Source organism: Lissotriton vulgaris, chromosome 3_1, assembly GCF_964263255.1.
Source record: "Lissotriton vulgaris chromosome 3_1, aLisVul1.2, whole genome shotgun sequence".
Classification (NCBI taxonomy): domain Eukaryota; kingdom Metazoa; phylum Chordata; class Amphibia; order Caudata; family Salamandridae; genus Lissotriton; species Lissotriton vulgaris.
The window spans coordinates 1,535,861,451-1,535,887,059 of NC_141689.1; the positions used below are offsets into that span (position 1 = coordinate 1,535,861,451).

The following is a 25,609-nucleotide window of genomic DNA, read 5'->3' on the forward strand; positions in this document are numbered from 1 at the left end:
AAAAAAATCTAATAATTCTTAAATATAGACCATAGCGAAAAATGGACGTTATTTATTATGAATGAGAACCGCTGTGTAATCTAAAATAAATAGATTTCCTGATAGGAAGTCTGCGATATACAAGAATGCTTTTTTTTTTTAATCTCTGTCATGCATTGAAATTATTTAGAGATATAGCCATTTTGAAGTACATGACTTAATATTGACGTAACTGTTAAATAATTTACGTTTTGAGAAATCGTTGTAAACAGATGTGATGAATAGGAAGTAAGGTGATGTAATAAGTCACAGGTGACTGAAGCTCACAAATAAGCCCCTCACCACCATTCGTGTAAGCAAAATGCTTTGTTGTTTCATCCTTTGTCAAACATGGCATCAACATGGTTACCTCGAGTACTATTATTTCAATTAAAAATAAGTTTTTTTTAATACTCACTGTTTAGGTATTGATAAAGGTTGCAATGACTTCAGTTCTTTTGAGAGGGGTTTACATTTTTTCTAACCTGTGTGTTTTTTTAGTATTAAATCTTTTTATTGAACAAAAGATTCTCACATTGTCTAAAGCTGAATGCCGGGAAATCCGAGATCCTACTATTTGGTGGCGCCAAACGTGTGTGGAACATCACGTGGTGGCCACCCTCACTCGGATCAGCCCCCACTCCGAAACAACACGCTAGGAACTTAGGTGTCATTATGGATGATGCCCTTTCTATGAAAGAGCATGTGCGAGTTCTCTGCGGAAAGGGTTTTGCAATTCTGAAGTTATTAGCCAGACTGTTTCCCTGGATTCCCTTATACTGCAGACGTGCTGTCACACAGGCTCTGTTGGTTAGTCGTCTATGGTAATGCGCTCTATGTAGGTATGAATGAGCACCAGTTTACACGTCTACAAGTTTTACAAAATTTTGCAGCCAAACTCATATGTAATAAAGGCAAGTTCGATTCTGCCTCGGACTGCCTAAGAAAACTTAATTGGCTGCCTATGCGCCAAAGGTCTGTTTTTAAGCTGCTTGACCATGCCCATAGGGCCCTCTATAAAACTGGCCCCATCATCCTTCAGGGAAATTACGCTCCCTGCAGTCCGCCCTAGCAAGAACTAAACGCATATACAAAGTTAGGACTGGTGGACGCTCATTTTCCTATCTGGCTGCAAGGAAATGGAATGAGCTCCTCCTTGACCTAAGGCTTACCACCAATTACCTCCTGTTCAGAAAGAAATTAAAAACTCACCTATTCCCTAAATGTTAATGTTCATCTCATTACAGTTCGCAGTAGTCTCAGTACTGGTATAAGCACCTTGATATCCCTCGGGATGAGTGTTGCGCTCTACAAATACCACAAATAAATAAATAAATAAACATAAAGGCAGCAAATACATAACATACAATGCATATGCAGGAGCTTCTACATATAAGACAGGAATGTCAGGACAAAGCTTTTCCAAAGGTTTACAAAGCAAACCGGACCCCCTGTTCCAGATCAAGAAGTGGCTGAAGCAGTAGCGAAATTGAGAATGCCAAAAGGGAGAACAAACCCCACCCCCCCTCCCCAGACCCCAACCCCCCTCTTAGCCTACCCACCCTCCACCCTCGTTCCAGGTCCAATTCCTCACACCAAATACACATCCAGTCACTCAACCTTAGATCAAGCATCGGGCTGGGACAACCGCAGCAGTCGTAGGTAACGGGGGCAGGTCACCTCCCTGAATTCTGTGGCCAATAAGGATAAGAAGGGTTGCCATAACTCTGCATATTTGGCCCCGCCCCCGCTTTAACTAGGGACAGTTTTTCCATGCCCAGAACTGACCAAAGGCGGCCCAACCAGCCCTGCATAGTGGGGACCTGAGACGTGCGCCATAGGGCCAAAATAGTCTTCACTGCAGCACCTAACGCTATTGCGATTAGACGCCCTCTTCGAGCCCTCAGGGGAAAAGTGATGGCGTTAGGAAGCCCCAAGAGAACAAAGGCCGGGAATCTTGGAATCTCTGTGTCGAAGTGAGTGTCTATCTCATCGAGGACTACCTTCCAGTATCCCTGAATGTGAGTGCAATCCCATGAGAGGTGCGTCAATGTACCTGTCTCTGCGCAGCCCCTTTAACAGGACGCATCCTTGGTGTTATCCATCTCATGTAGCCTTTCAGGTGTATAGTACCAGTATGACACCAGCTTAGTAAAGGTGTCCATCAGACCCATGTGGTAGGTAGAGTGCCGGGCCCGATAACAGATGTCCTCCCACTCCTTATTGCTCAGATCCCGTCCCAACTCCCTCTCCCAGCGTGCCCTCCCAACGTTGTACACTCGAAAGTATTGCTCCAACAACATTCGGTAGAGGTCTGATATAAGTCGTTTGTCTGTCGTCTGGGTGATAAGCCAGTACTCGTACTGGCTGAGCTTACGGTCAGCCACCTCTCGTACCCCAGGGTCGAGCGCCCAATGACGCACCTGGAAGTAACGGAGGCGTTCCGATTCTGGAAGGCCGTGATCCTGGCGTAAGCGCTCAGATGGTGCCACTCCCTCCTTGGAGTACATGTGAAACAGGACCCGACAGCCCGCTGGGTGCCACTGAGCAAATGCCCGCACGTCCCTACCAGGCCCGAAATCCGGGTTTTCCAGCAGAGTCGTCATGGGCGACGGGAACGTCGTCAATCCATGCCGAATGCTGGTCTGGTCCCACAGCTCTAGAGGCACTCTGGTGACAAAGGAGGCATATAAGTTAGGGGGACGGTGTTGTTTACGGAGGAAAGGGACTTCCTGTAGTGGGCGGCCCGCCACCGCCTGATCTTGAAAAAGCCAGTGCCGCTCCGACTCCCACCTGCTCCATTCCACTAGGGTACGGAGTTGTGTAGCCTGGTAGTATAGCATCAGATCAGGCAGCCCCAATCCTCCCTTCTCTGGGGGGAGCATCGCCAGCCGCAGCTTCATCCTCGGTCGCCTCCCGTTCCAAATAAACTGCGCAAGTTCCGATTGAGTTTGGCGAATCCATCCCTCAGGGGGTCGGAGCGGGATGGCCCGAAAGATATACATGACCTGCGGCAGGATGGTCATCTTTACCGCCAACACCCGTCCCAACCAGGAGAGTGGCAGATGCCGCCAACGTCCCAGCTCAGCACGGAGAGTGCGGCGGAGAGTGGCATAGTTGATACGCACCATATCATGCAGGGTGGCCGCTAATTGAATCCCCAAGTAAGGGACCGCTTCCTAAGAACAGCGGAAGGGAAAGCTCTCCTCCAAGAAGGAGCGCGTCTGGTGTTCCAGGGAGAGATCCAACGCCAGCGATTTTCCCATATTTACTTTAAAGCTGGAGGCCCCGCGAATGCTTCGTGTATCTCAACACTGGCCGGCAGGGATTCCTTTGGGGCGGCCAAAGAAAGGAGCACATCATCAGCATATAGACTGATTGTGTGAATGTAAGCTCCAAATTTCATCCCCTTAACTCTAGGATCTGTCCTCAGGGCCTGCGCCAGCGGTTCCATGTATAACGCAAAAAGAAAGGGGGAGAGAATGGGCATCCCTGCCTAGTCCCTCGTTCAATGGGGAAGCGGGATGACGAACATCCATTAACACGTACAGTCGCCGTGGGAAAGGTATAACAGTTTAGCACCCAAGTGCGGAATTTGGCACCCAGTCCCGCCTTGAGCTGCACTTGTTCCAAATAAGGCCAATTGACACGATCAAACGCCTTCTCGGCGTCAATCGCCAACATCATAAATTCGCCGGGCAATCTTGTGACCCGTTCAATTAAGTGGAGGGCTCTCTTGGTGTTATCAGCAGTCTGCCGTTCAGGGATAAACCCCGCCTGATCTGGGTCAACCAACCCTTGCATAAGTGGCGCTAATCGGGCTGCAAGGATGCTAGTATAAAGCTTAAGGTCAACATTGAGGAGGGATCTGGGTCTGTAGGTTCCACATTGTGTGCGGTCCTTCCCAGGTTTAGGGATCACCGAAATAGTGGCCTCCATCAAATCCCTCGGGATAGCACCTGGTTCTGAAAAGGAGTTGAAAAGAGCGGTAAGTAGCGGGGCCAGCTGGGGGCAAAAGGTCTTGTAAAAAATTGCAGTGTTACCATCCAGGCCCGGAGCCTTAGCCAGTTTGAGTCGTGAGATCGCAGAAGTCACCTCTTCCGGCCTAATCGCTCTCTCCAGAACGTCCGACTGTTCAGTTGAGAGAGCGAGCAGGACGACAGACTGCAAGAATGCTGCACTATCCGCGGGGTCAAAGTTGGCACCGGTATAGAGCGAGGAGTAAAAATCGCTGAAGGCATTCGCTATGTCCCTGTCCCCGGTGGCCCTAGTTCCCGCTGGTGTGGTTATCTCTTGTACCACGTGGCGCTGCATCCGCTCCCTGAGCGCCCTTCTCAGTAGGCGCCCGCACCTGTCCCCGCCCGTGTAATACATATGACATACCCTCAAAGCCGCATACTCAGTGCGATCCTGATCCAGCTCCGCCAGCTGTTGGCATGCAAGACGGAGCTGTCTCCAAACTCTCGGAGCCCCGGTTCGGTGATAAATCTTCTCCCACTTGCGAGGGTGGGCCGTCAGTTCCTCTCTCTTACGCGCCCGCTCCACGTTCTCCGCCGCCGAGATCGTTATGAATTTGCCCCGTATTACAACCTTGAGTGTTGCCCAGTGTGTGTCATGTGAAGTGTCAGTGGGATGGTTATGTGTTAGGTACTCCTTTATGGCCCCCCGATTTTATCTACAACCTCCTTACGGTGAAGTAATGTGTCACGCAACCTCCAACAGCGCGGAGTGCGGGTGAGGGGCGGGAAAGAGAACACTGCCGTGAGTGGTGCATGATCTGACAGCGCCTTCGCCCCAATGTCTGTCTGAGAGGCCAGCGCTGTGCGTGAGGTGGATGTCAACAGGTAGTCCAGGCGAGCATAGGTCTTGTGAGTGTGGGAGTAGTACGTGTAATCCCTGGTGTCCGGGTGAAAGCTCCGCCAGAGATCGGTCAATCCCAGCTCTCTCATTCTACAGAGCCCTCCCTCTGACAGAGCGCCTGTCTCCGAATAGCGCTGCCCTGACCTGTCCCGGAGGTTGTCAAACGCCAAGTTAAAATCCCCCCCCCCACTACAATATGCCTATCGGGTGACGTGGAAGTTTCACTAAGCATTTGGTGGAAAAAATGCTCCTGTCTCTCATTGGGTGCATAGACCGAACAGGCCGTAAAAGTGTCCTCCCCAGGGAGAACCTGTAAGCGAGTAGCCGCCCTTTAATTTCAACGCTTTTCTGTAGGACTTTACCTCTGAAGCGTTGAGACACCAAAATAGCGACTCCTGCAGTCTTCATGGGGGCAGAGGAGAAGAATTGCGTTGGGAAATGGCGAGATTTCAGCCTATGGCAATCCTTGGGTAAGAGGTGCGTCTCCTGGAGGAGGCAGATAACTGCTTTCGAGTCTTCCAGAAGAGACAAGACTGCCCTGCGCTTTACTAGATTGTTCAGGCCTCGGACATTTAAAGTGAGGAGGCACAATTCAGTCCCCGGCATAAACAACTTTTAATCCTCCAAGCTGTATCACCTGAGATCGAGTCCCATCTGAAGCCTGTCCCTCCCTCGCTCCCATTCCCTTCACTCCACTCCTCCCTTCCTCTGCCCTTCTGCTAATCTCCTGCAGGCCAACTTCCCCACACACCTCCACACATTCCTGAACCTGGAACCCCTTCCCCCACCTAGCCAAACTACCCCCAGAAACGCTACCCTGCCCCCTCCCCCCTACCCCCAACCCCAACCCGGTGCCCCCCTTAACCCCAACTGAGAACACCCCAAGTATCATAAAAGTCCTGGACCAGTCACGACCTTGTTCAGGCCCACGGAAGAAGTCAGTAATGGGAAACGTGGCACTGGCGACCCCTGTGGCCCCCGTACTGCCCCAGACAGACCCGCTTGAAAGTGAGGCTATACATGGAACCCCCCGTTTCTCTCGAGGAAGTGTCTCACTCTGAAGCTGTAGTGTCCTTGGACACCTCTTGGATGGCCGCCGCTTGCTCTTGCGCCATCGTTGTCGGGTCCGGTCTGTGGGATGCCCTGGACGACCGCCTGCGCCGTATGCGTTGCCAACCTTCCCCCGTGGAGCGGGGGGGTCGCACCTGCGAGGGATCGTTCATGTCAGTACTGTCTGTCGAGTCTTCGGCCAAATCGATCTCTAACAAGGCACAAGTGTCTTTCAGGGACCGGAGCTGCTGCAGGACACCATTCCATTTGAAAACGAGGCGAAAAGGGTGACCCCACGAGTATGGGATCCCTTTGTCATGTAGGAACGTAGTAGCGACTTTAAAGGTCTTCCTTTTCTGTAAGGTAATCGCTGAGAGATCCTGAAAAAGTGCCACTGGTTGCCCTTGATAGCGGAGCGGTTGTTTTTGGCGTGCTTCCTTCATTATGCGCTCCTTCAGTGGGAAGTCAGGCAGTAACGCTAGAATGTCTGGGTGGGGGGGCAGGTGCCCTGCGTGTGAGGCCACCCTGTGAGCCCTATCGATGCGAACAATGAAGTCCTCGCCCTCCCCCAGAATATCCCTGAAGAGGCCCTGCAAGTAGCGGGTGACATCCTCCCCTTCCGCCTTGGATGGCACGCCATGGACCCGTATGTTGTTCCTCCGGGAACGATTCTCAAGGTCCTCCGCATGTGCCTTTAGGTCCAGGTGTTGGTCTTGTAGGCGTAGCATGTCCTGCTGAAGGTGTACCACCTCCTCCCTCCGTGTCTGCTCCGCTTCTTCAACTGCTGCCACTCTTTCCCCCAGACCATCTACCTCCCGGCGGAGCTCCCGGTGTTTGCCCGCCATTTCCTGCTTAAGGGTCTGGAAGTCTTCACGCAGGGAGCCAAATAGGGACTCCAGGAAGACCTTGGTAATCGGGGCTTTCTCATCTTCTCGTTCTGCGGGATCTTTGGACGTCGCTGACCCCGACGGGCTCTTCTCTCCCTTGGCAGCTCCCTTCGTCAGCATTTCTGTGAGTGTGCGACCCCCCCCCGACGCTGGCTCCCCGACATGGCTGGGCACACCGTGATGACACTGGGCCCTCGACTGCGTATCGACACCTCCGGGGGGTCAGCGATGCCTCACCAACCTTCTATGGCACCGGGTTCCCTGCTGATTCGTGGGTCCGCCGTCTTCACTGGGAGCACCCCGCACCTCTCACAGCCCAGGAGTACACCCCGCTGGTGGGCCGCGTCTCTGCCGATGTAGGTCCTCTGGGGGTCTGTAGCTTCCCGCTCTCCGACAACCAAGGGGGACTGGTGCCTGCTCCCCCCCTTGTCGCTGTTTCCGAGCTGGCTACCCCCTGCGTGGCGTGCGCTCCGGTGGGGGCCTCCACGTTCCGTTGCCACCTCTAGCTGCCGCCGACCGTGAGCTATGTCATAAAAGATGCCTTTGCTGGCCAGATCTGGGGCCCAGCCTGTGCGTAGTGGATCGATCTCTGGGTCGTGGCGGGCTTCCTTACCGCCCAACCGGACGAACTCTCAGGCGCTGTGTGTTTTTTAAAAGCTAGGCATGACTAGAGTCTGACATTGTAGCTCCATGGCAAGTGCATCATTCTGGAGTGAGGCATCCGCATTTCACTGGAAATGGGGTAAACCTTGTAGTTAGCATCTAAACTCTGTTTATTGAGTTTGAAGGTTCATGGTTAGGGGGACTTAGGATGCCTGTTGTTCAGTATATGTCTTCGCTTTAGTGGTTTCATCTCTTTAATTTCTATTGGAAAATAACCTTGTAGTGTTCTGCAAGCCCACTGTTACCATATGCTTCTTTTAATAGAGGCGCAGGCTTGTTCAATTTAACATCTATCAGTACAAGGTGCTAAGAGATCCCTTTCCCTAGGTTAGATAGACTAGAAGACACCCTTAGTTTGATCAGTTTAGGCTGAATGTTCTTTGTAGGCCACTTCTATTTTTCCAATGCTGTTCTTTGCTGGTCTTCTGTCTGATCTGGGTATCATTTAATCTAATCAGAAGTAAGTAATTCTAGCTTGTATCCTTAAAACTATTCTCCACTTACCCATTGAGACATTTGAGCTGGAGCGCCTGGCTCCACAAATCCTACTTACTCCCAGGTCAGAATTGATCATTTGTGTAATATATATTTACTGTCCGTATTATGAAGGCTTAGTAAATAAGCCATAGGTTGAAAGGGAGTTAAGATTGACTAATATGTTTATAATGGCTTCATCATACCAAGAAAAAAGGTAAACATTCATAAGTTATAGCACTATCATCACTTAATATCCCAACTCCACCGTACTAAGTCAGCTTTCACTCTTATCCTGTTATAACACGATTAACCCTGAAATGAGATGTGCTTCAGAGACTGGTTGATTTTCTTTATAGGTGTGTTAAAGGTTGTGTTTTGGTATGATTGCATTCTTGGAGTGGCACTGTAAACTAGAGCATAATTTGCCACATTTGTTTCACCATGATAATTTTGACTAACTCTTTTCTGATATTCTTTCTGTACGTCATTTTACCGCAGATAGAAGTTGACATTCCTCGCTGCCATCAGTATGATGAGTTGCTGTCGTCACCCGAAGGTCATGCAAAATTCAGAAGGGTTTTGAAAGCTTGGGTTGTTTCCCATCCCGACCTGGTATACTGGCAAGGTAATCAGAGTTACTGGATGTATTTGTATTAAATACAAATGTGGTTGAAGTAGCCCTTGTTCACTAAAACATTGCTCTATTTGATGGTTATATTTATCTGATTTGCAAATTATTACTTCCCAGAGTTTCTAAAAAACATTTCTTCTGTTGCTTCAGTGATATCTTTTGTGTGGGCACGAAACATCCAGATATGTTTTCTCAATGTAATTTTGATTGAAAATCTATCATGCTGGTGGTCAGTTATACAGTTGTAGTGCTTCACTCTCCTACGCTCTGAATTCAGCTGGGTGAAGGCAGATAAAGTTTAATGAATCTGTGATTAGCTTTTGCATTAGCTCCTGCTCTCCATCATCTCTTTAAAAAGGCTCCAGGAAGTGAGCTGCTGAAATAATAAGTACTGAAGTCCTCTACACACCTTTGTGAACCTATGCAGCCCTGCCTTTCTATGTTTTCTTGACCACTCCCGTCTGTTTTCCCCCATGAGCTTGAACATCACGCAAGCCCACTGAAGGTGAAATCTTGGTTTAACTATTTGTTTGATATCCTAGCTTGGCTCTGATGTCAGAGGGACACCTAAAGCATGCCTCTTTTGAAGGAGAGTGGCTTCTGCCGGAAGACCTTAGAACCTGTCTGGGTCAAGCAATTCATGGGGGTCAGGACACAGCTAAATACATGATTTGTGCTCGCCTTGTTATCACTGATTGCCTGAGAAAGGTGTTTGGCTCAAGCGTTGTGCTTTGCTGCCACACATAAATGCGTTTCTTAGGGTTTTCTGCGTTATGCCCTTTGATGGCGCACATATTTTTGGGTGAAAAAAATGATTTCCCGTCACCTTATGTGGTATCTGCAAGATTGACCCTTTATGAGGCAAACTTTTGGATGGTTGGTTGTTCATTTTGTCTTTGGCCCACTACAGCTGTGCAGTGGGCACTATTTAAGATTGATGGCCCTTTCAGCCTTTCCACTTTTGCTGGAACAACCATCCTTTAAATCACCTATTGTGATGAGGTTTATGAAAGAGTTGACATATTTCCTTCCAAGCTGTTTGTGATGCCACAGTGGAACGTTAATTTGGTCTTAGCATTCCTCATGTTCAGGCCCTATGAGTTGATGTGTAGCTGTTCTCTGCTTCCTTTGACTTTGAAGACTATCTTCCTCATGGCGGTTATTTCAACTCGTTGCATGAGTAGGCTTTTAGCACTGTCAGTGCAACCTCTGTATACCAACTTTTTCCCAGAAACATTGTTGTTGAGAATTGGGGTGTCCTTCTTGCCTAAAGTTGTGACTCCTTTCCGTGTTAGGCAATCTATAACCCTGCTTGCATTCTTTTCCCCACCCTCACCCCTCAAAAGAGGAGTGGAGGCTTCTTCGTTTGGAACCTAAAAGGACTTTAAGCTTTTACACTATGCTTTTACATTGATCGTACTAATGAACATCATTATCACAATTAACTATTTGTGGGGTTTGCCGGGTCAAAGAAAAAGAAAGGCTGGGCAGAAGAAGACTGTTGAGGTGGATTGTTCTTGATCCAGCGCCCCTAAAGAAAATCTGTCTCAACAACACTACCCAACACCATGATACTCACCATTAATCATAAACTTTCGCAAGGCCCATAAGTAACCGAGACAAATAATGGGCAACTGAATCATGTGACCTAATTAACCGAAACTATTCACAATATATTTACACATTATATACAACTGCAGTTTGTCATCATCATAATTATGAAAATATAATGGAAACATCTAATTAAGTCACTTGGAAAAATGGATCAACTGATGGTAACTAGACTAAAAATAAACAAGACCAGCTTGTCATTTCAAATCTAATTTATTAATTTTATTATCAAACAAAGAGCATTTTTAGAATTTAGAAATCTTTTATTTGCGAATGAAAATATAATTTATTCAATGTAAAGCCATATTAGACTGACATTTCAAAACGGATCAGCTTTGGAACGAATTAAAGCAGTAAAGGTCTCATCCCCTAATTTCTATTTCCCTGACAAAACTCATTTAGACCAAAAAGAAAAACTCATTAAATCAGCTATCCTTACGTGTGTGTCAAAAGTCCGACAGCACTTCACGCCCTTTAGGAATCAGGAACGAGCCAGCCGACCTCCTTTCATGAGGTCAGGTTTTATACCTTTTCTCTATCTAAAACTTACTAATTCTGCATTCCTTCAACTAAATCCATGCTTCTAATTGGCTGTTTCACGTCAGTCCACTGTTAGGTCATTCATTTCTGACCAAAGACCGGGGCACATCATAAGCCCTTATTGTTCTTAGATTTACCATCCTTCTAGCTTCCTCAAAAGAGCAACATTCGTCCGAATGCAAAGTTCACTTCCTACTCTTGGCAGGCTTTCCAGGCTTTTTGTCCTTGGTCCTTACAACAAGAACACATTCTACTTGACCATAACACTTCTGATTTATTCTTTGTTTAATCAGCAAAAGAGAATTCGAATTCCTCTTCCTGCACATGAGTGAAGGCTTCTCTCTGGTCAAGTTTTATATTTTCTTTCAGCACTGCCAGCCATTTTCTTTTGGGCCCGTTCGAGAACTAATATTTAAACAAACACAAAACTTTAATTAGTTCGAGTAATGAAAATTATTCTGTTACCCACCCCCTTTGCTAAAGTTAACCCATTAATCTATGTTAACTAGCTTTAAGCACAAATAAGCAGCATTTTTATTTATCATCTTCTTTTGAGGCCAACAGGATTCTCCACGAGCCTTTGCCACATATAAGACACGACATAGACAAAAGCACATTTAAAATAGGCACATGCCATTAATTTAACAGCCGCAATTAATATTTTCTTTTTTTAATCTTTTTTTATCTTTTTTTTTTTTGTCCTCATAACCACCATGTAAACAAAGTACCGAAAGGAATTTACAGAGAGCAGCTGTCTCAGTTTTTCTGAAAAACTGGGAGGGACACAAATCTAGTGGGGGCCATCTATCCCTCAGCTGTCAACTGCATTCCAAGAAGGCACAGAGTCCATGATTTACCAATCTGCGGCAAACCTTGGAGTAGTTTGGCAGCCAATTGGGGCCGGGCATAAACCGGATAACGGCTGTTCCACAGGTGCAAGCTTTAGAAGCACCATAGGAGATCAATCATTGGACCCAAGGAAAAAAAAAAACAACCCGGATGAATCAATGAAGCCAAGATAGTAAATACCAGAATGCCCTTTTACTCTGATTACCAGGTCTAGCCAGATCAGTACATGAGGTCTGCAAGACTGAAGTTTGCCAATCTCTAAAGGTAGGTGGTGAAGAGTCTTTCCATTTCCTGCAGATCTCCCTTCTTGCAAGCAGGATTGCATAAAAAACTAGGCACCTAGCTGGACTTTGTACGCCTACTAGAACACCAAATACCACTAGGGGCAGATCTATAGTGACAAGTCTTCCCAATGACCCTGTGAGGGAATTACTTATATCCTCCCAAAATGTGGCTAACTGAGGGCATTCAAAAAACATATGTGTATCTGATGCAGCAATCAACCCGCATTTAGCACAAGACACTGACTCTCCTCCTGAAAATTTAGATAACCTGAGAGGGGAGTAGTATGCCCTATGCAGGGTAAAAATATGATTTCTGCGTAGCCAGGAAGGCTTGACAATGTTCCACAGAAGTTCAAAAGAAGTCATCCAAAGATCTTGTAGATTCTGGTCCATCAAGACAGAACCCCATAACGACTCCGGCAGAACAAAGTTCCCATCCGACTCCTCCAGAATGAGATTATACCACTTGGACACTTCTTTTTTAACTGGACCCAAGTTTACTAAATCAGACACCAATGGGCTGTGCCCTCCAAGTTTGAATTTATTCCTGTTAGCGGGAGAGGTTTTATAGGCTACAGTCCAGCTAAGAGTCTGTAAGTATTTAAATTGTGAAAGATTGGGGCCAACCTTAGCTTGCAGATGTTCCCACAAGAGTAAATCCCCCTCATAAAAGAGGTCTCCCCAAACTTCCAGGCCTGCCCGTCTCAAAGGGATAGCTAGACTGTCTTCAAGCCAAGCAGGATTTTCAGGCAACCCCCACAGCGGAGTTTTTTCACAAAAGTAATTTAGTTTTATAGATTTCATGACTTCAGACCAAGTTCTGGCAAGACCTTGTAGAGTCTTCAGTTTAATTTTTTTTTTTAACTTAGGATTGCCAAATTTAAAAGGAAAACCCGAACTATTAATTCTTTCCCCATCCAACATAGCTGCAAACATAGGACCCACCCCAGAGGCTGAGGGACCTTTCAACAGCATTCGCGAGTGGGATAATTGAAAGGCCCAGGCATAGATCTTTAGGTCTGGAGCCGCCAGGCCGCCTTTATCCCATCGCGTCTTAGTTTTTTCCAGGCGATCCGTGGAAGATGGTTATTCCAGATAAAGGATGAGATGTTGGACTGGAACTTGGCTAAATAGTTTGATCAAAGTATAAAGGAATGGTATTAAATAAAAAAGAAATTTTAGGCAGGATCGACATTTTAATGAGATTGGCTCTACCTAGTAATGAAAGGGGCAGATACGACCATGATTGGAGAAGCTTACGACAATCTTTGACGACAGTTGATAAGTTGACTTGGACAAGTTTATTAATGTCCTTCACTATCGTCAAGCCTAGGTATCGCATTGAAATGCCTGCTTGAAGTTCTGTTACGGAGTCATCATCATTCCATACCAGCATTTCAGTCTTGGCTGCATTAATCTCATATCCCGACACTTGACCGAATGCATGGGCCAATTTCAAGATAGCCGGGAGTGCAGTGGTGACCTCTGATGTTAAAATGAGCACCTCATCGGCATATAATGCTACCTTCCTCATCCAACCTTGATTGGAAAAAGGTTTGATGGTCACCTCCTCCCTTAGATGTTGCGCAAAGGGCTCAATGTAAAAATCAAAAAGCAAGGGAGAGAGCGGGCATCCCTGCCGGGTTCCCCTAGATATGGAAATGGGGTTCGAAAGGGCACCATTAACAAAGAGGCACGCAAATGGATTATTGTATAACAGGCCTATCACCCTACGGAAACTCTCCCCCACACCAAACTTGGCCAAGGCCTCCGACAGGTACACCCAGTTTACCCTGTTGAAAGCCTTGGTTGCATCCAGCGTGAGGGCGGCCAATGGGAGATTGTCGGTTATTGCCCTATCAATGGCGTCAATTAAATCATAAGTTAGTTCATAAAGTTGTCTCCCTTTCAGGAATCCCTTCTGATCTGAATGAAGAACAGAGGGCGCAATAGAGGCTAATCTAGTAGATAGAACTGTGGTGAAGATTTTATAGTCCACATTCAAAATTGAGATCGGCCTATACGATCCACAGGCCTCCTTAGGTTTACCCGGTTTTAAAATAAGGGTGATAGCGGCATTATCCCATGATACCGGAGGAAGCATTCCTTCTAAAAGGATTTGATTGAACAGAATAGTGAGGAAGGGAACGATTTCTGACTCCAGGAGTTTATATAACTCAGCTGGCAACCCATCTGGTCCGGACGCCTTCCCCCTCTTACCCTTCCTAATGGCTGATCTCACCTCATCCTCTGTAATGGGACTGTCCAAATATTGCGACTGTTCAAAAGAAAAAGAGGGTAAAGTGATGTTACTCAACCAGCTCTTGATAGCCTCGGTTGTAATTACCTTATCTTCTTGATATATATCTTGGAAGAATTCCCTAAAAACCCTTCTAATTTCCTCATCTGAAGTAAAGTTGTTATTTCCTACTTTTATAGATGCTATATTATTACGGACCTGATCTACTTTGGTCTTCCAAGCTAGTAATTTACCAGCGCCTTCACTATATTCGAAATGTACCAATATACTGGCTTCCCATCGTTGTTGAACCCTCAGATTTAGAATCGAAGCCAGGCTAAATACACTAATGTATGTAAAGAAAAGGAAAGAACCCTGCCTCCAGATATACAGGCCCTAGTTAGAGGGTCCCGAGGATATACATAAAGGGGTGATTAACCTAGGGCTTGACACTGAACATAACAATTACATGGTCAAATCAAGTAGGCTAAACACTTCATATTGAAAAATATATATATATATTTTTTTGTTTTCTGATCACACAAATATAAAAAGTTTCTTCTTTTTTAGTATGTCAATAGTGCATATACTCCATGAATAACACAAACAAATATATAAAGACAGAAGACATAGGGGAAATTTGTCCTACCCAGTAACGGCCAATATTTCACAAACACCATATCATTCACACTCATTCCTCACTCTAGCTAAACAAATACCATACATCATTCATTCTATCAATCAGTTTATCTACTCCTTGTGAATACAGCACAATGATGGTTCCTGTGCTGAGTATGTCAAGATATTAATCCAGATAGGTGGTTTTGACTACAGGTCCTGGTGTAGTGTGGACAATAACTGTATTTCTGGAGACATACGCCGACGCGCGTTTCGGTGACAATATATGGCAACCATAAGTGTGGAACTTGCCATATCTGCCCCCAAGCCATTATAGGTGATACTGTCATCACCAACACGCGTACGATCTCAGTTAGCAAAAATACCACGCTAACTAATTGTCGCACTAGCAATATCATCTACCTTATACTGTGCCCATGCAATCTCCCATATGTTGGAGAAACTGGAAGGGAATGCCGGGTACGAGTAGGAGAGCACAAGTCAAATATAAGAAACAGAAAAATGACAGCCCCTATTGTGGCCCATTGGCTAGAAAAAAATCACAAAGACACAGAAATTCGCTGGTTCATCTTAGAAAAAATAAAGGCCAACATTGGAACTGATCCAACATGTCTCCGAAAAAAACTGGAAGTTTTTTGGATATTTTTCCTTGACTCTGTAAAAAACGGACTGAATGAGGAATGCCCCTGGCATCAGGCCTTTCTGTAACAACAGGTTGGGACTTTTATACCTAAAAATGATGAATCTACGTCCCAAATCTCGGCTAAGCCAATACATGATCTATTCCTCCCTAATGGTGAGATGGATAGTGGCTAAATCAGGACTAAGAGCCATGGGGAAACACTCTACCCTATCAGAATGGTTGAGTAGAGCTGGATGTAATATACTTCAAGTGGGAGTGAACCTTAATGGCTGTCAATCTATTTATTTATTACAAACTATAGTGATCTTAAAATAATCATGAATCTATCTTAATAACCTGATGCGGGGAAAAGAAACATGCACCAAGGTACGATATAAGGAATGCTTCCATCCGCTTCCCCTATCGGTAAATGGAAAAAATTATTATCCATTTAAGAATCGACATCATTACCTGGCCCATTATCAATTTCCAGAAGATAGATTGAACAAATTTTTTTATATATAAATGGATGATGTTAACTGTCTATTCAAAAAATACACATTATCACACTATACCTATATTATGAAACTCAGGCCTTATACTATAAAGATAATTGTATTTAGAACAGGAAACAGAAACGTGATGACTGGTTTTAGTAAGATGGCCGCCACAGCTCCTCAAATGATAGGCCAAACAGCACTCCCATCTACTGTTTGGTAGACCCAAGATGGCGACTGAATACCGAGGGAACCGATTAGTCCGTCTATCCTTTCTACATAATTGGGAACAGCTGAATTAGTACCGTGAGCGCGAAAATGACGATCCTTGATAAGGACGCCGGAAATCGCTGGGAGTTTAATCACCCTCCATCGGCCGACGGACCGGGTCGGCGGAACCCCATAGGAAGGAAAACTGCCCGCGATACGAAGGTAAGCCTCCAAGATCGAGTGCGCTATGATTATGAAACTTGTTGATGGAGATCAGATTCTTAGCAGTCTATGTCCCTGTTTTCCAGGCACTGCTGCAGCCAAATAGGTCACTGAGGCAGCTTGATCCTTCTTGGGACTACTTCGTACAGCGCTTTTAGAATAATGACAGAGTACAGCACCACCGGAACCCCCTGTTAAGAACAACAAAAAAGCCCTCTATCTTTGAAAGGTAAAAACTACGTTAGGAAATAGATATGTAACATTGAAGTGTAGGAGTAAGGCTTGTAGCCCTTCTATAATGCCATCTTTATTTTTGTAGGAATGCTAGAGGCAAATGTACCATTTTGTGCTGGTTCTATTGTCAAAAAGGAAAACTTGATTACTACGTGCCTTACAAGCTGAAAAATCCCCGGTATGTATTGGTAGCCACTATAGCTCGACAAACAGTGAGACGTGGGTTCAATGAACCTATTTAGAAATGTTGTCTCCCTAAAGGAAGAAAAACTAACTATTGTCCTGGCAAAGAGATGTCATTGATGTAGCCTCACTTTCTTTGACAGGCCTTATTGCTATCTATTATCACTCAGACCGCGCATGATTGCCTGAAAAGGAAAAAGGTATTAAAACGACACACTGGGGTGCCGACCGAATGTGGTAGGTATCTCTCAAATCATATAGTACTAGTTCTACCAGACTACAATAAGCTCTTTTGAAGTATTCTAATTTGGTAAATACGACCCCCGTAAGTAGGAGAGTAGCAGGGAGGGACATCTGAAAGATCGCCTTACTACCCTTTGGCTATGAGCATTGATAAAGGATAAGGGGCTAACTAAAAATCTGACCTGTGTAAAATTAATCCTGGAATATATGTATATAAGAGGTAATCTTATCATTCCCCTAACAGAATCTAAACAGCCTGAAGCCTGGCTTTCCATACCACTAGTGGTATCGGCGACCATCCACCTGCCAAGAAGTCGTCTAACGCTTGAACTTTTGAGTAAAAAAACTAAAACCAGGTAAAAGAAATGAGGAGAGAACCGTATAAATAACCAAAATGAATACCTGATGCCCGATATCCTTTAATTCTAAAACCTAAGTCAGATGAAATAAAGAAGTGAAGAACTTAGAAATAATTAAACAACTGTGGGCATGGTCAGACTATACCTTCTCGTCCCAGCTGGGAGGTATATTAACATACAATGACTAGCTTAACTGTCTGTTGACTTTGGACCTTGTACTTGGTCCATACTACATAATCATGCGTGTACAAAAGAGAAGAGTGCTGAGAGAGACTATGAAGTGTCTTGAAATGTATAGACTTACGTATGAGTAAGGAATTTATGTGGTTCTGAATGTGCTCTTTGGTCCATACAGTCAAGGCTATCATGATGCCTTTTTAGATTCCACCTGTTGGGGAATCTTTCCTAGGGAGTGTTTCTAGAAGGTTTGACACTGCATGACAATATACGGTCAGATATAGGAGCTTTTCTCCAATGTTTATCAAATGTACATAAAAATAGGCTAAAGTCTCTTTAAATGTCTGAAATTAACTATAAAAAAAAGTTTTTTAGAAAGATGAATGTTGAATAACGAACTTGAACTGTAATATGAAAAATATGTGTACATATATGAAAGTAAAAAGTATGTTCTACTCATTTTTTTGCAGAATTTTATCATTTTGCCCGCCCCAGTACACTGCCCCTTGCCCTGACGAAGGTGCTGCCTTATTGGCTTGTCACCGAAACGCGCGTCGGCGTATGTCTCCAGAAATACAGTTATTGTCCACACTACACCAGGACCTGTAGTCAAAACCACCTATCTGGATTAATATCTTGACATACTCAGCACAGGAACCATCATTGTGCTGTATTCACAAGGAGTAGATAAACTGATTGATAGAATGAATGATGTATGGTATTTGTTTAGCTAGAGTGAGGAATGAGTGTGAATGATATGGTGTTTGTGAAATATTGGCCGTTACTGGGTAGGACAAATTTCCCCTATGTCTTCTGTCTTTATATATTTGTTTGTGTTATTCATGGAGTATATGCACTATTGACATACTAAAAAAGAAGAAACTTTTTATATTTGTGTGATCAGAAAACAAAAAATAATAAATATATATTTTTCAATATGAAGTGTTTAGCCTACTTGATTTGACCATGTAATTGTTATGTTCAGTGTCAAGCCCTAGGTTAATCACCCCTTTATGTATATCCTCGGGACCCTCTAACTAGGGCCTGTATATCTGGAGGCAGGGTTCTTTCCTTTTCTTTACATTGGTTTTTCCCCCCTTTTTCCTGCCTTATCATTAAGTAACCCACGGGGAACCCCCTTCTTTGTTCATTTAAATACACTAATGTGAAGAGTAAAACTAAGGTTAAGGCTAAAGATTCCAAAACAGTGCTCCCCACAGGCTGAGGATTACTCCTTCACTTCGCTCCTATTTCAAGGTCGTTCCTCAGATCTTACATCTTTCTGAAGAGATCGACGATACTGATATGGCATCGGTCCCAGAGGCCCGTTCCTCCTCTCCTAGCCAACCTTTAGTGCCAGTAGTTACACCGCCGCTAGAGGTGAGAGACGCAGCTGAGAAGAACTCTAGTCAAACTATTGAAAACGTAGTATCTACTGGCCCAGCAGGGGACTCTCAGGGTCTACACGACTTGGGGAGAGAACCACAGCCTGTGCAGCCTGCGCAATCTCTACCACAATCTACATCTGTGATAGCGCAGAGTTTACCCCTACCCCTAGTCCCAACTATAGAGTTGGCCGAGTAGGCCGAAGAGATAAATTTTCTTGAACTAGGAGGCGCATCTGGGGGCGTAGATATAGAAACTTCTTCTGCTCCTGCTCTACTTGATCCTAACTCATTACTGGTCTCTTCTTCTTCTTCTTCGATGAAGGCTGCCTCCTTTCTGGAGATGTTTTCGGCCCTTACCCTGGAGATAAGAAAGGGATTCGCTGAATCATCTGCTAATCAAATAGAGTTTAGAAATTACTGCGAAACGCTTGATAATAAAATTGAAGGGCTCACTATAAGAACCGGAGTGCTAGAGGAGACGATTGGTTCGCACTCAATTTATTTGGACCAAGCGAAAGTGGACATTCAGAAACTTACAAGGGAAGATTTGGCTCTTAGCGAGAGGATGGAGACTCTTGAAAACAATGCAAGACGGGGGAACATTCGAATCCTTAATGTTCCTGAAGGATCTGCAGGGTCAGATATTAAACAATACATCATGACTTTACTGAAGGAATCCCTGAGCTTAGAGCATACTCTCGAAGAATTGTCGGCTGACATTCAGAGGATTCACAGGGATCCCTTTAAATTGAACCCCCAGAGGTCCAAACCTCGTAAAATCTTAGTTAATTTCCACACTTACCTTTTAAAGGAGCGTATCCTAAATATGGCCTTGAAACAGAAGTCTTTGGCTGAGAAAGGTTTTACTTTTTTGATAAGATCAGACCTTTCTAGAGTTACACTTGAAAAGCAATGGGAATTTGGGAGGCACCTGGATGCCTTTAGAAAATTAGGTGCAACAGTTCAGCTCATGTTTCCGGCAGCCCTCAAAGTAATGTACAACAATAAGATGTTTAACATCAGGTCTGTACAAGCAGCCGATGAGCTACTAATGGAATTGGGCAAGGGGGCTCGTAAGGTATAACTTCATGCACCTATAATCCACCTTATGTACTTAAGGAGACTTCCCACTTACTTCTCTACTTTCTAGATGTTGACGTAGGTTTTCTCACTTAAGTGCATTGCTTAATATGATACAGTCTTAGTTATTCTCCTCTTTCCCTTGAATTTTCTCACTCTTCACTTGTCATTTGAAAAGAAGGCGGATGTTCTTTTTTGACGGGAGTCAATCAGTGGGGCACTATCTACTGGACATTGTTCCGGTTAGATATTGCAAGGGTTTTTCATGGGGGGAGGGGTTCACACTTTGGGTGGGTGGGTGCAGAGGGGTGGCAAAAATATAAAAAAGTCCTCAATAACCTAAATAGTAGTTTAAGGAATGGTAATACACATAGGGCCAGATGTAGGTAGCCCTTTACCGGTCGGAAACGGCCGAAAATACCGATTTTTGGCCGTTTCCGATCGGTAAAGGGCTATTGAGATGTAGGGGCACATTTTCGGAAATTTTACCGAATCGGTATCATTACCGAATCGGTAAATTTACCGATTCGGTAATATGTACCGAATCGGTAAAATAATTACCGATTCGGTAATATTTACCGATTCGGTAAAATTTCCGAAATTACAATGTAGGTAGGCAATGTACCTTCTGCACATGGCTTACAGAATCGGTATTTTACCATGGAATACAAATCCATGGTAAAATACCGATTCCGGTGTGCATGCACATGTGTGCAAGCATACCTATGTCATGTGACAGGCAGACCTGCCCTTAGGGCAGGTATGCCTGCCACATGGCACCTGTGCCTGTTTTGGGGGTGCCAGAGGGTGTCAAAGTGACACCCCCTGCACCCTTGTGAATTCTTTAATTACCGATTCGGTAAATACCGAATCGGTAATGCCTAATCATTCCTATGGGCTTCAAAGCCCATAGGAATGAATGGCCATTACCGATTCGGTATTTACCGAATCGGTAATTAAAGAATTGTTAAGGATTCGGTAACGAATCCAGATGTTGTGACCTACATACCATTTACCGATTCTGAAATACCGAATCGGTAGGATTCGGTATTTTAAAATCGGTAAATGGCATTTACCTACATCGGGCCCCTAATACACACAATTTTTGTAAGGAAGTTATGAATGGTAACATAAAACAGCACTTTTTTTGGTATAGTATTTTTAGTCTTCTTGGCTTATCGGATGAGAGATGAGTAGTGTTAGGTTTATCTCCTGGAACGTCAACGGCCTCCGCACCAAGCCCAGAGCCAACAGAATTTTACAATATCTGAAGGACTTGGATGTGCAGGTTGTGGTGTTGCAGGAGACCCATTTAACTCATAGTGAAATGATTGCACTTACCAAGAAGAATAGATGGATCGACTTTGCCGTCTCTACCACTCAAACATCTCATACCAGGGGGGTGGCGATTATTTTTAAAAAAGGAGCTAAAGCTAAGTTGGTTTCACAAGCTGTAGATTCTTCTGGTAGATGGGCCATGGCGTCAGTCCTCATGGTTGGATTTCTAGTTACAATTGTGGGCTATTATGACCCGAACCAGGATGACCCTTTTTGTTTGGAAACCGTTTTCTCGCAGTTACTTTCCGTTTCAGGTCCCATAATACTAGCCGGCGATTTTAACATTGTGTTGGATCCTGTCTTGGACAGATCTCCTAATAGTCGATCTTTGGTTTTGTCCAAGACTAGATCCTTCCTATTGGACGCTATGAGGCAGTATGGGTTTGTCGATGTTTGGCGGCAAAGGTCGGGACAACAACAAGGGGTTTCTTTTCGGAACCTCAAATACCATCACTAGTCAAGGATCGACTTTATTTTAATAAGTCAAAGACTGGTTGATTCTGTTAAAACAATAGACTATCTCCCGTCTCACCTTTCAGACTATTCTGCAGTTGAATTGGAATTAGGTCTCCGTATTAAGAAACCCCAGAGTACGTGGTCCTTTGATTGCTCTCTCCTTTCTAATGATGAGGATATCTTATACCTAAAGTCGGAGACTCAGAACTTCTTTCTATTAAACAACGGCTCCGCCTTAAATAGAATTATCTGGGACTCGTTTAAGGCTACCCTGAGAGGGCTTATTACAGGTAAAATTGCCTATCGTAGGAAGCAATATAACGAAAAGAATTCCTTCATTGAAGCAGAAATGGCTCGTATCCAACACAACATTGATATTAATTGTACAGCTTCAGGGTCTATTTTAGATCCTCTTCAGAATCAACTGTTGATTCTAACAGCCGCAATTAATGTTGATAAAATCAATAGACAAGGTTAGTTCATTATTTTTCAACGCACTTGCAGATGCAACATAGAGCATATAGATTAGTCCCGTGTGTCATGAATGTATTTTAATCTAGGTTGATTAGTACATTTTCGTGCATAAACTCATTAATACGATTATTTATTATGGACTTTTAACTTCACGAGTCAAAATATAATTTATTTCTGAACCTCGCTTCATCAACTCCCTCATCTGGTGATTTCAAAATCACCAAACAATACCCAAAATGTTACCAAATTTTTTACCTTTTGAAGACCACATGTTTTGAACACCCTCTGTGTTAGTTTTTCTAAACTCCTGACTCAGCAATTTGTCTACAACTCTCATATTGTGCATTCCGAAACTCTTCCAATTCTATCTCCTTCTCCCGTTCCTTTCTGAGTTTATAAATCCTTCTCTTTTCCCTTACATACTTCTTTTTCTTGTGTATCATGCAACTAATTTTTAACAAAAGTATCATTATGACTATGATTATTACAGGATAAAGTATTTTGCCAATGATTGAACTGCCAATCTCTCGAAACCAGTTTACAATTGCTGCAAATCTTTTGCTCAAACGTTCTGAAAAATTGTCATCTTCTAGGGGTTCTATTTCTGAATGAAATTCAGTGATGTTTTTAATAAGCCTTTCTATATTCTGGCTCTTATTTATTTATTTATTTATTTTGAAAGTTTTATATAGCGCGAACAAGATCTTCGCAGATATCAGAGCGCTTTACATAGGAGAAGAGCAAATATACACAGATACATCTATAGTGTTAAAAGTACAGTGAAATGATATCATAAACAATCAAGTAAGTCAATTTCAAAGTCAAACAAAAAAGCAAAGGGTTCGAACAAGTAGTACAGATGAGCACTGAGTCTTTGAAGTTGATCCCCAGTAGTGGTTCAAGTGCATTTAGCCATGAGGATCGCTTTTACTTCTTTCTTGAAAAGTATGGTAGATGGGATGAGTCTGATTTCAGGGGGGAGTGAGTTCCAAATCCTGGGAGCCATTCCTGAGAAAGAGCGTTTGTAGGTTTTTTCTTTGCGGAATCTTTTAGGCTTTAGCAAAAGATTGTTTGTGCCTCTAGTGTTTCTGGATCCTCCAGAAATCGTCAGCTTCTGAGCGAGGTATCTAGGTGAGCTAAGGTGGACAGCCTTGTGCGTCAAACAAGCGATTTTCAGGTGTATCCTAGCTTCAAAAGGCAGCCAGTTCAGGGATTTGAAGTCAGGGGAAATGTGTGAGTGTTTTTTTGATCCAGTGATAAGTCTCGCTGCGGCGTTTAAAGAGGCTCTTATGGGTGCCGTAGTAGCTAGGGGGAGACCGCAGAGGGCGGTGCTGCCGTATTCTATTCGAAGTATGACAAGTGATTGTACCGCAGTTTGGAAGTCTTTGGCTGGAAGGAAGGGTTTAAGTTTCCTAAGGGTGTTGATTTGGTAATTTGCTCCCTTAGTTGCTTTGTTGATGTGTTCCTGCATGCTGAGATTGGTGTCGAGTGTTATGCCCAAGGATTTCGCTGAGTCCACGATGGTGGGTTGAACATTGAGTGCCGTTAGGTGTTTAAGCCACATTTGTGCGGTAGTGATCTTCGCGGGAGGTGAGATCAAAAGGAACTCTGTTTTGAGGGCATTAAGTTTGAGATGATTAGCGGCCAGCCAGGATTGGGTGCTACTGATCGTTGAGTGATGTCATTGGGTGATTGAAGTTTGAGATAAAGTTGGGTGTCATCAGCATACATGTGGAAGTGTACATTGGATTCTTGTAGCAAGGTGGTGAGAGGTTCCATAACTAGGTTGAACAAAGTTGGGGATAGGGAGGATCCTTGTGGTACGCCTAGCGATACAGGTCTTGGCGCGGACATCAAGTTGTTGCTCTTGAATTTCTGCGACCTGTTATGCAGAAAGGACGTGAACCATTTGAGCACAGTTCCAGATAGGCCCATTCTTGTGTTTAATAGTTCGAGTAAATTCTCATGTTTGACGGTGTCAAATGCGGAGGAGAGATCAAGGAGGATGAGGAGGCAGGTATCGTTATGATCTAGGATTTGGAGGGCGTCATCGATTATGTGAGTCATAGCAGTTTCAGTACTGGGATTTGCTCTGAAGCCTGATTGATGAGAGTTGAGAAGATCAAACTGAGTAATGATGTGGTATTTGGGGGGAACCAGAATGTCCATTATAGGTGTAGAAGATTCTGTTAGCCATGTTTCAGTCATGATGATTAAGTCAAGATCCAGTTTTAGGATGAGATCGGCGATAGCGAAGGAGTGTCTTGCGGCTGATCTGCAGTTGGGGAGAGTGCATTTGAGACGGGGTGTGTCGAGGGTGGAAGGGGGTTCTAGAGCGAGGGGGACTTTACTCAGGTTACTATGGATAGCTATTCTGTTGTTCAGTGTGGGGGGTCTAAGGGGATTGGAGTGAATCGTAGGAATGGCAGTGAGAGTGTTGGGTGTATTGCTATGGGGAGCTGGGTCGTAGGAGTGGAGGAGGGCGATTGTGTCGAGGTCCGAGAGAGGGTTACAGGAGCGATGGGGGGCGGTTTTCGCGGTTGTGAACAGGGATTGTGGTCCAGTGCGGTGGGAGTCGAGTGCGAGAGTTCGCCACCCGGGTGGAGGTCCAGTTGGGAGGGGAGGTGATGGTGGAGGCGCGTACGGGCTGTCTGGGATGTGTGCTGAGTAATTGTTTGATGATGTGAATGTCTTGTTTGATCTGGTGGAGGGTGTTGGGTGAGGGGTGACTGGAGTGTGTATCTGGGATATAAGTACAGCAATGCTGGACATGTAAAATCCCACAAACTCCTCCTTCTTTTGCTAGCAGAATGTCTAATGCAAGGCGGTTCTGCATTACCATACTTCTCATGGCAACAATTTCTGTGTTAACTAATTGGAAACCACTTGCGATGTCCGTGGACAATCTATCTACAATTGTGGAAACTTTTCTGATTTTGATTGCATTCAGGGTTATTCCCACCATAGGAATTATTGCACCAAATATGTCGCCCATGATTTCTGAAAAACTTTCCCTCCTGTACCTGTTCAGATGTTTACCAATTTCGAATGAACCTTCTTCATTTCTGTCCACATGAAACTTTTTGGCAAAAAACCAAACCAAGATAACACGTCCCATACCAATGGTCTGGGAGGCTAAAGTAAGCTTTGTTCCCACAGACAAAATAAATTCCAGGAAAAATTGGATCTTTGCACCTTTAAATCCCCATCCCCCTATGATACGATAAGTATCCTCACATTGACTTGCACCCACAAAGAAATTATCATACAAAGTATTGTCTCTCCTAATACAGAATTTTCCACTAACAGGTTCATCTATGTGAATAGCAGCATACCCATTTCCACCATTGAGCTTTTCATCCTCAATTTGCCAAAACT

The 25,609-nt window shown here is 44.4% G+C and overlaps 1 protein-coding gene across 1 annotated transcript in view; it reads left to right on the plus strand.

The window, feature by feature from the left end:
* TBCK (TBC1 domain containing kinase) overlaps window positions 1–25,609 on the plus strand; it is a 1,513,148-nt gene that overhangs the window by 582,891 nt on the left and 904,648 nt on the right. Inside the window, exon 17 of the mRNA XM_086962029.1 lies at window positions 8,454–8,580. Within this exon, the coding sequence (XP_086818155.1) occupies window positions 8,454–8,580 (127 nt within the window). The remainder of the gene's footprint in view (window positions 1–8,453; window positions 8,581–25,609) is intronic.